At 54.6% G+C, this 10,519-nt stretch overlaps 2 protein-coding genes across 2 annotated transcripts in view; both read left to right on the plus strand.

Annotated features, from left to right (window-relative positions):
• Positions 1-4,358, plus strand: part of LOC105545271 — a 54,024-nt gene extending 49,666 nt beyond the window's left edge. The window contains exons 25-26 of the mRNA XM_011988129.1: positions 782-1,142; positions 4,256-4,358. Coding sequence (XP_011843519.1) covers positions 782-1,014 — 233 coding nt within the window. The 3' untranslated portion in view covers positions 1,015-1,142; positions 4,256-4,358. The remainder of the gene's footprint in view (positions 1-781; positions 1,143-4,255) is intronic.
• The window catches only part of LOC105545272 (apolipophorins-like), a 32,523-nt gene continuing 23,060 nt past the window's right edge, over positions 1,057-10,519 (plus strand). Inside the window, exons 1-8 of the mRNA XM_011988131.1 lie at positions 1,057-1,142; positions 1,973-1,999; positions 4,256-4,437; positions 6,068-6,273; positions 6,406-6,580; positions 7,131-7,240; positions 7,429-7,545; positions 7,661-7,802. Coding sequence (XP_011843521.1) covers positions 1,057-1,142; positions 1,973-1,999; positions 4,256-4,437; positions 6,068-6,273; positions 6,406-6,580; positions 7,131-7,240; positions 7,429-7,545; positions 7,661-7,802 — 1,045 coding nt within the window. The remainder of the gene's footprint in view (positions 1,143-1,972; positions 2,000-4,255; positions 4,438-6,067; positions 6,274-6,405; positions 6,581-7,130; positions 7,241-7,428; positions 7,546-7,660; positions 7,803-10,519) is intronic.

A 10,519-nucleotide genomic window follows, 5' to 3' on the forward strand; every position in this document is an offset into this window, starting at 1 on the left:
CAGGACTGGGAACCTCTGGCCTCTCCGCCATCCAGGCTAATGCCCAGCACAGCAGAGCCCCCAAGGCCCTGCCCAGCGCCAGGGTGGACATCCCTCTGACTGGCTGTTGAATGTTACCTCTGCATCTTCCCTGCTGTGCCAGAGTGTTCCTGTGGCCGCCCCCAGGGCAGTGAATTGGGGGGAGTGCCCCAGGACTCCTCACCGTGCTATTCACGGCTGTGTTTTATTATAGTGAGGGGATGCAGGAGGGTCAACACAGGGACGGGGGCTGGGGCAGAGTCTAGGGAAAACCAGGGCCAGTGCCCAGTGTCCTCTCCCAGTCCAGCGCCTTCACACAGGATGCATGTAGCTGTCCCAGCTATCACCAGAGCAGCTCCTGGGAGACTCAGCACCCAGGTTTTTACTGGGGCTGCTACACTGGCAGGTGCCACTTGGCACAGACCACATTGTCAGACTCCTAGGAGGCAAGCACGGGTCCACCATAAACCATGTTGTACAAACAGTTCAGATGCAGGCAGCCTCCTATCAATTCTAGGATTGGTGGCAACTCTCCCCCAATCCAAGTTCCCAGACAACCTTATCAGCAGGCCTTGCAGAGGAGTTTCAGGGCTGCCGTTTTTGAGAACTCCCCTGCAATCTCCAGTGCCCACTACTCTATTCCTGTTCCCCCGGTTCCCCTCATCTTCATCGCAGGAACAGGCCCTATCCCCTCGAGGCCTGTGCTATCTGGTTCTCTGAACTGCCCTGAGGACTCACGGTGGGTGGTGGCTGCCTGTTGCAGGGCCCCTGGCCACACTGAAGGACGCCTACCTGGAGGTGACACTGCGGCCCCTGGAGGAGGTGTGGCGGGAGCGGGCAGAGGAGGCCATGCGGCGGCTGCAGGCCTGGGTGCCCGGGATGCCAGGCAATGGGGGTCCAAGGCCCATCAGGGTGGCCCTGGGGGCGGTGAAAGGAACCCTGGAGCTGGTGAGTGGGAGCAAGGATGGGGCACGGCTGGCAGGTGAGGACGCCTGAGCCAGCTCTGACTGTCCCCTCCCTCTCCAGGCCGCCCACCAGATGCTGTCCTGGGCTGAGGCCACGTTCTCACGGGCACTGAAGAGGCTCTGCAAACCCCTGCTGGACCTGTGCAGCCTCTCGGCCAGGTAACTCGAGCTTTGAGTGGCGCGTGTTGCGTGCCTGCCATATACCAGGTGTAGTGCTGAATGCTTTGACACTCGCCACTCACCGATTCCTGTGACCGCCCTGCCCAGAGGCTTCTTCCGTCCTCCTTTTACAGATGAGGAAGCTGGGCTTTCTTCCTCACTCCATAGATAGCTTGTGAGCACCGGCCCAGGGCAGGCAGGATTTTAGGAGCTACAGAGAGCACAGTGGCTGAGGCCAACCCTGCCTTCAGGAAACTCACTTTTACCCAGACACGAAGCACAGGGAAGTCATCTACACCAGGCCTTGCACAGCTCCCCGCAGAGGGCCTGAGAGTCGCATCTTAAGCAGGCCATTCAGCTTTATCACATTTCCTTGCTTTTTGTTTTGTAAATTCTCTCTTTTTTTTTTTTTTTTTTTTTTTGAGATGGAGTTTTGCTCTTGTTGTCCAGGCTGGGGTACAGTGGCACAATCTTGGCTCACTGCAACCTCTGCTTCCTGAGTTCAAGTCATTCTCCTGCTTCAGCCTCCCTAGTAGCAGGCACTGGGACTACAGGTGCACGTGCCATCACACCCAGCTAATTTTTTGTATTTTTAGTAAAGACAGGGTTTTGCCATGTTGGTCATGCTGGTCTCAAACTCCTGACCTTAGGTGATCCACCCGCCTTGGCCTCCCAAATGTTGGGATTACAGGCATGAGCTACCGCACCTGGCCTGTTTTGGACTAATCTTTTTAGCACATAAAAACCCTTCTTACTTGCCGGCCGTGCAGAAGTCAGCCACAGGCCGGGGCACACTGGTCACCATTTACCACCCCTGAGCTATACATCAGGTGGCAAACGCTAGAGAAGGAACATCGGTGAGATGGGGGGCGGATCCTAAGAAACGGTGTGGCCATGGCTGGCTTTGAAAAGGTAGAGTTTCAGCAAGAGCCACAGGGCCAGCGTGGGAAGAGCGCTCCAGGTGGGGGTCACCAGTGCACAAAGGCCTGGGAGATGCATGTGCCTGGCCTGTTTTTTTGTTTTGTTTTGAGACAGAGTCTCGCTCTATCACCCAAGCTGGAGTGCAGTGGCATGATTTCGGCTCACTGCAAGCTCTGCCTCCCAGGTTCACTCCATTCTCCTGCCTCAGCCTGCTGAATAGCTGGGACTACAGGCACCCCACCACCACGCCCGGCTAATTTTTGTATTTTTAGTAGAGACAGGGTTTCACCTTGTTGGCCAGGATTGTCTCGATCTCCTGACCTCATAATCCGCCCACCTCAGCCTCCCAAAGTGCTGGGATTACAGGCGTGAGCCACCACGGCCAGCCAGCCTGTTTTTGAGATGGAGTCTTATTCTCTGTTGCCCAGGCTGGAGTGCAGTGGTGTGATCTCAGCTCACTGCAATCTCTGCCTCCCAAGTTCAAGTCATTCTCCTGCCTTAGCCTCCCAAGTAGCTGGGATTACAAGCATTTGCCACCATGCCCAGCTAATTTTTGTATTTTTAGTAGAGACGGGGTTTCACCATATTAGGCTGGTCTCAGATTCCTGGATTCAAGTGACTCGGCCTCTCAAAGTGCTGGGATTACAGGCATAAGCCACCAGGCCTGGCCCGGTCTATTTGAATATCAAGCTGGCGGGGCTGGAGCAGAATGCCTGCAAGGGAGAATGGATATGACTGGGAGATCCCAAGACTCTGGGGGAGGCTTGAGTGGTCTCTAGCTTCTGCTCTGACCTAGGAAGGATGTGATCACCCTTTCACTTTAAAAGACCCCTTTGGCCCCCGTGTTGATGAGGACACAGGGGTGGTGGATAGATGTGGGGAGCCCAGTTTAGAGCAGGGACCTGGGGACCCAGTATCCTTTCCCCTCACAGGCACGAGACCCACTAGGAACCTGGCTCCAGGCAGGCAGGCAGCTCCCTTCTTCCATGCTGGTGGCCTCGTAGAACATCTGGAATCCAGCTTTGCCTCTAATTAGGATTCTTCTGCATCAGCTCTCTGTGCCTGTTTCCCCAGCCATAAAATAGGGACTAAACCCACCTCATGGGGAAGGGGCTCCATGTAATACAAATTACTGCTCCTGCCCTCTTGCGTCAGAATGGAGGCTGATGAAGGGAAGAGCTCCGAGGGCGGGGCTGTGGCTTGGCTGAAGAATGACCTGCCTGGTTGCTCACCTACCTGGTGAGTGGGATCCAGTCACTGCTAGGTGGGGGTGCCAAAAAATGGATTCAAGTGGCAGGAAAGGGGCTGAGGCTGTTTCCTGCCCCCAGCTGCAGAGCCTCTGGGCTTCCTAGAAGTAGGCAAATGAGGCTGCCTGCCCCTGCGCCCTTCCACCGGCCCATCAGCAACAGGCTATGCCATGTTTCTATTCCCACTACACCCCCACGTGAGCTGAGATCTCCCTGATCATCCAAATCTCACAGGCTTGACCCCACTCTAGATCCTGAGAAAGTTCCCGTCCTCTCCTAACTGTAGAAATTTCCTAGACCTGTTGGCCAGGCACAGTGGCTCACACCTGTAATCCTAGCACTTTGGGAGGCCGAGGTGGGCAGATCACTTGAGGTCAGGAGTTCAAGACCAGCCTGGCCAATGTGGTGAAACTCCAACTCTACTAAAAATACAAAAATTAGACGGACATGGCGGTGGGTGCCTGTAGTCTCATCTACTTGGGAGGCTGAGGCAGGAGAATCACTTAAACCTGGGAGGCAGAGGTTGTAGTGAGTCAAGATCGTGCCACTACACTCCAGCCTGGGTGACAGAGTGAGATTCTGTCTTAAAAAAAACAAAAAAATTTTCTAGACCTTCCAACTCTTGTCCTCAGCATCCCCACACATAAGCCCATGCTGCCCATGACCCAGGGGGCAGAGCAGCCATGGCATCAGACATCTGTGTCCTCAAAAATGGGGCAGCTTGTTTCTGTCCCTGGCATCATCCACCACCTGCGCTGTCATGCTGGCCTCTGTCCTCCTCCACCTCATGATGGGATTTCCCAAGACAAGCACAGCCCCTCCCTGGGAGGCACCCCCATGCTCTCCACTGCAAAGCTCTTCCTGCGGACCTGGGAGCTCCCCTCTGCAGCCAAGGGAAGCAAGGCTCGGGCAGGCACAGTGACTTGTCCTCTGCGTTCCCTCCAGAAATCGCTCAGTGGTGGTGACACTGCCACTGCTGCCTGCGGGGGACGAGCCCCTGGATGTGGCCCAGGTGACCAGCTACCTGGTGGAGAAGCTGCTGCGGCCGCTCCGAGAGCTGTCTGGGGCTAACGTGCTGGCCGAGTACTACCGGCTCAGACGCCGCCTGCTGGAGGGCCCCTGGGAGTGTGAGTCCTGCCCTGGGCTGTGCTGCCCTCCTCCCTGGGGAGTCCCCTGCCCCGTGGGCACAGGGAAGCCTCCATAGGCTGGTGGCATCACAGTACCAGGTCCAGAGCTTACTGGACTTCCCAAGGTCCTATGGGACTAGGGCTGAGGCTCCGCATCCTGCTTTTGTCCAGAATCTAAGGCCTGGCCCCGCAGAGGGGTGAGGAGGGCAGTTTAGGACTTTAGGCCAGCTCCCTCGCTGTGGGCGCTGCTGGAGAAAAGGGCAGCCCTCCAGTTCCAGCTGGAAGAAAACTGACTGACTTCAGACTTGCTGGTCAGAGGTGACCCGCAGCCAAGGGCTGTGCTGGGACCAGCCCTGGCTCTGGACCCCTGGGGAGCTTGCGTGTGGCTCAGGCTTGCTGTGTGGCCAGGCGAGTCTAACCTCTATGGGACACGGTTTCCTCCACCGTGAAATGCAGGTAACAACGTGGCTCGCTCATATGGGTTATGGGCATCTACTGTTCTTGATGCAGGGGGAGCCCCTCGTGTCCTTGGGGGAACCAGGGTACTCAGGCTTGGCAAGGAGTGGTTTATGTGTGTGGGACTCACACCAAGGCCCAGGGCTCCCAAGAAGCGAGAGCGCAGTCATGTCTAAGCAGCGCATTGGTGGTGTAGAAAACAGCCTGGTCTTCAAATTCCATGTGTGTGACTGTGGGCTTCTCTGTGCCCCTCAGTTCTGACAGCTGACCACGGGGCTGGTAGTGCCTCCCTCAGGATGCTGGGACTTGCCAACAGGTGCCTGGCTTTGCACCATAGATGGTGCTTTCTGACCACGGGCACGGGCACCCCCATCCAAGCCACAGCTCACTGACTGGGCCGGTCAGACCTCCTTCTCAGGCCATCTCTTCCCTACCCTGAAGAGGGTAGGTCTGTAGGATACTAGTCTCGTGTTTGGGGGACCCGTTGGTCATCCACTGACAGAGTGAATATTTTTTCTCCCACCCCCAGCAGCTTGATTGAGATTAAATGGATGACTTGTGTGATCTGTGCAATTTTTTTTTCGAGACTAGGTCTCACTCTGTTGTTGTGGCTAGAGTGCAGTGGCGCGATCTCAGCTCACTGTAGCCTGGACCTTCTGGGCTCAAGTGATCCTCCTGCCTCAGCCCCTCAAAGTGCTGGGATGGCTTAGCACCACCGTGCCTGGCCGATGTGTGAATTTTAAGTGTGCGATTCAGTGGCTTCTAGTTTATTCAGAGTTGTGCATGCATCAGCCTAAACTGAAACCCTGCAGCTACCAATCTGCCTTCTGTGTCCATGGCTATGCCTGCTCTGGACATTTTATGTAAATACAAGCAAAACCTATGTGGCATTTGAGCCAGGCTTTTTTACTTAGCACAGTATTTTTGTAGCGGGTCTCAGGACTCCATTCGTCGTTAGGGCTGAATTGGCCATAGACCTTCAGCTCTAAGCCACCTTGAAGCCGGTGGGGGAATCCCTGGACCTCGGACTCCTGCAGCAGGGGAGGGGGAATCCTGGCCTCAGGGCAGGCTAAGCCAAGGCTCTAGGTATCGGGGTGCCTGGCAGGCGCTGGGCTCCCACTGCAGTGGGTGAGTGGAGCTGGCCTCACACTGCCTTTGGGCTTTTCCTCCCCAGATCATGCCCTGGTAGCCGGGGCCCAGCACGTGGTGACCTTCGATGGCCAGGTATGGGACCTCAGCGCCCAGTGCGGCAGCATCCTCCTGGCCCAGGACTTTGCTCACAACACATTCTCGCTGACACTGAGTCGGACAGGCTCAGGGCTCACGGCCCTGTCCGTGGAGCTAAACCACATGACCCTCGTCTTCTACCCCAGTCTGCAGGTGAGCTGGGGAGGCACGGCAGCCTCCCCTGGAGACCTGTGCCCATGGCAGGTCGCCTGAGGGGGATGGTACTTTCAAGTTTGTCACCTGGCTGTGGGTCAGATTTCCTGCCCAGTCCCCTCTGGCCCACAGGCCTACAGACTGTACAACTCCTCCGTGCCGGGGGAGAGCTGTCCGGACCTCAAGCTGCATCCTACGACAAGGAGGAACATCCCCAGGATTGAGCTGGCCAGTGAGGACGGGGTCTCTGTCTCCTGTGACGTGCCCACCGGCCTCTGCAGCCTGACTCTGGGCCTCTGGCACCATGGTGGGTCTGGGCCCCAGCAGGGTTGGCCCCACCTACAAAGGTCTCTCTGGGATGTACCACTTTAAGCTTCCAGGGCGACAGGCGGCAACCGTGCATGCAGAGCCTCTGCCAGCCTCGTCTCTAGCCTGGCAGCGTGTGTGCCCTCACTCATCTAGCCTTATGCTATTGACCCCGTGTCCAGATGACCGCACAGAGGCCCAGAGCTTTCTGCCCCATCCCTGGGACACGCAGCTCCAGTGTGGAGTTGGCCCATCTGTGTTCCCTCTGCCAAGGAGCACAAAGGGCCTGGATTTCAGCCACTGGAGCTGAGGACATGGGGAGGGGATAGGGGTGTACACATGCTCTCCTGAGCCCCTGCGCTTTCTCTTCCTCCTCTGATGAGGGTTTCGAGCCAGGGCCCGGGCTCCAGGAGTCCAGTGTGGAGGTGGTGGGATTCTATTGCTCCTGTGTGCCTCGATTCATCTCACACACAGGTCCCAAGGCAGCAGGGCTGTGGCTGCGGGAGGATCACAGGCTCTTACCGCCACCTCAGCTTCTCTCCTCCCCACAGGCATATCTGCTGGTCTTCTAGGCACCAATGACAATGAAGCAGGCAATGAGCTGATGTTGCCAGACGGCTCTGTGGCCCACAGCCTGGAGGAGCTCAGCCTGGCCTGGCAGGTGAGTGGGTGCACCCGAGGTTCTTGAGGGCTGCTCCCTGCAGAGTCCTGGGAGAGGCAGGCGGCCTGATTGCTCTGCAGAGGACTTCGTAGGCCCAGGGTTTAGGGGAAGTCTCCTGCTGAGGCCAGTGTATGTTGGGGAGCCACATGGTCCAGCAGGAGGCCTGAGTCTTGTGTCTGTCCTGCCAGGTGGGTGGTGACTGCAGGGCCACTAAGAAGAGTCAGCAGGCCTGCCGAGAACAGAGCCCCACCTGCCGGGCCTTCTTCGAGGACCCCCACTCCAGCTTGAGGAACTGCTTCTGGGTGGTGAGTGTAAGCCTGGCCCGTGGGGTGCAGAAGGCCCTTTTCCTGATCTAGCCTAGGCCCTTCCTCCTTGCCACTCCCCAGGGTGTGGACAGTGACTGGGTGCCCCTGATTTCAGGTAGACCCTACACCATTCCTCAGCCTGTGTGTGCAGGACGGCTGTGGCACCCGGGAGCTCCAGCCTGCCTGCAACCTCGTGGCCGCCTACATCCACCTGTGTGCCCGGGGCTTTGTGCCCCTGGCCCCTCCTCCACAGTGTGGTAAGCTGCCCCAGCCATCTGGCACTCTGCCCCCCAGCCCAGAGGGAAAACCAGTCCCTTTCTCTCACCAGGGAGGACAAATAATTGTCATTCAAGGAGCTAGGAGTCAAAACGTTTATTAAGATAGGGAGCCCCAGCGACTGCCACATGCTGCCTGACAGTTTAGATGTGTGTCCCCTCAAGGGAGTGCCTGCCTCATGGATGGCCTAGTGCCCTCCGTTTGGTGAAGACTAAATTCTTGCTCTATTAGTTCACATAAGGCCCTGGCACCTCCTCTCTGTGTTTGTACTCTCTCCTCCTGCCATGAGTGTAAGCTTCCTGCGGCCTCCCAGAAGCCCAGCAAATGCTGGAGCCGTGCTTGTACAGCTTGTAGAACTGTCAGCCAATTACCTCTCTTATTTATGAACCACCCAGCCTCAGGTGCTCCTTCTATCAGTGTAAATGGATTCTCTATCCCCTACTAAGCTAAGTGTCCAGAGAGCCACATCAAGTCACCTCTTGAAAATTTGCCACTAGGGCTTTTTCTTTTTTGGGACAGTCTCACTCTGTCACCCAGGCTGGAGTGCCGTGGCGCAATCTTGGCTCACTGCAACTTCCACCTCCTGGGTTCCAGCGATTCTCCTGCCTCAGCCTCCCAAAGTGCTAGAATGACAGGCATGAGCCATCGTGCCTAGCCTCATGAGGGATTTGAATGTATACCACTGTTTAGGGAAAATACTCAGCCCTGTTTTCCCTCTGCTCTCATACCACAACCATCATCAACACAGCGGATGACTTCTGTGACCAAATGTGTGTTGTCCCTACTACCAGGGTGTCCCTGTAATTCAGTTCTATCACTAGCTACCTTGAGATAGCACCAGATCCCACGTGCTGAGAGCTCCTTCATCCAGTGCTGCATGATTCCCACAGCCAAAGCCCCAATAAAATGGCATAGAAGTCAGTGACAACAACACGAGTAGACTTCCAAGAGCTTCAGATGCCAGAATTAGTAGCTGCCGTTCAGACATTTAAAACCTTAACGGCAGAAGAGAAAATTAATGAATTGGAAAATATGACAAAGGGAGGATGAAATAAGAGGATCCAACATGTCTAAAAGAAATGCCAGGTGTGGTGGCTCATGCCTGTAATCCCAGCACTTTGGGAAGCCGAGGGAGGCCAAGATGCGCAGATCGCTTGAAGTCAGGAGTTTGAGACCAGCCTGGCCAACATGGTGAAACCCCCGTCTCTACTAAAAATACAAAAATTAGCCGGGTATGGTGGTGTGCTCCTGTAATCCCAGCTAGTCAGGAGGCTGAGGCAGGAGAACAGGAGGTGGAGGTTGCAGCGAGCTGAGATTGCACCACTGTGCTCCAGCCTGAACGACAGAGCAAGACTCCGTCTCAAAAAAAAAAAAAAAAAAAATTCCAGAATGAAAACAGACACAGGACCCTTTCGAGTCAGGAGGCACAATCCCCAATACAGTAAATCCATCCATACCAAGACCCATCAGAACAAAATTGCAGAAAAAACCAAAAGTCCTAAAAGCTACTGAAGAGGGTGGAAAGAAGGAAGAACATGTTGATAATCCATCTCCCACCAGCAACAGCAGAAAACAGTGGAGTAAGAGAAAATAAGCATGAGGTTAGCGTGTATACCCAGCTCAACTATTATTTAAGAATGAAATAGCCTCTCAGCACTGATCTGTCTAGAGATACGTTTACCACGAATGACACTTACTCAAGGGATCCACCGACATTCATTTATGTAGTCTGTGGCTGCTTGCCTGCTACAGAGGCAGAGTATTTGCAAGAGAGATCATATTTTTGCTATCTGAAAGACTCTACTAAGAAGATGGAAAGATAAGCTACAGATTGGGGAAAATGTTTACAAACCACCTATCAGACCAAAGACTCATCTCTAGAGTATATAAAGAACTCAAAGCTCAAAAGTAGGCCAAGTGTGGTGGCTCACGCTTTTACTCCCAGCACTTTGGGAGGCTGAGGTGAGACGGCTTGAACCCATGAGGTCAAGGCTGCCGTGACCAATGATCACACTCCTGCCTGTGTGACAGATTGAGACCTTGTCTCAAAAAACAAAAACTCAGTCACAGAGAAACAAGGTAGCGCCACACACCTGAGCTCCGGTGAGTTCCGGCACGGGGTGGTGAGTTCCAAGGACTCAGCAGCATAAAGCATTTGTTGGACATCCAAATAGCCAGGTTGTGATTTCAGCATCCACTTACAAGTATACTATAAAAAGCACCGTTCCAGTACCAAAAATGTGACTGGTGAGAATATAGGACAACTGCTGGCAGAGCTACGCTTAAGGCAGGAATCAACTTCATGGTCTACCAACTAGACCCTCAGGAGGCAGCCTTGGACTCAATGAGACAACTATGAAGTGCCAAGACAGGAGGTGGTATGGCTGCACAGGAACCTCGGAGAATCTGTGAATCAAGCAGAAGCACTCGTTTTGACCGTGTAAATACAAAACTGTCGGCTACTTCAGCCATCAACAAAACATCTGGGGAGGACAACAGAGAAGACTTACAGCCGCAGTGTCACAATGGAATAGTATCTGCAGTTAAGGTCCTCTCACTCCCTTAGGGGTTTTTAAATCAAGGGCTAAATTACTCCCCTTTCTTGGACACCAGAGAAATATCTAAGAAAAGCAGTCACCAATTATAATTAACTTTTGGAGGACAAATTAAAAGGTGATTGTAAGTTACAAAATAAAGA

The sequence above is a fragment of the Mandrillus leucophaeus genome, unplaced genomic scaffold, assembly GCF_000951045.1.
Source record: "Mandrillus leucophaeus isolate KB7577 unplaced genomic scaffold, Mleu.le_1.0 Scaffold323, whole genome shotgun sequence".
In the NCBI taxonomy this organism is placed as follows: domain Eukaryota; kingdom Metazoa; phylum Chordata; class Mammalia; order Primates; family Cercopithecidae; genus Mandrillus; species Mandrillus leucophaeus.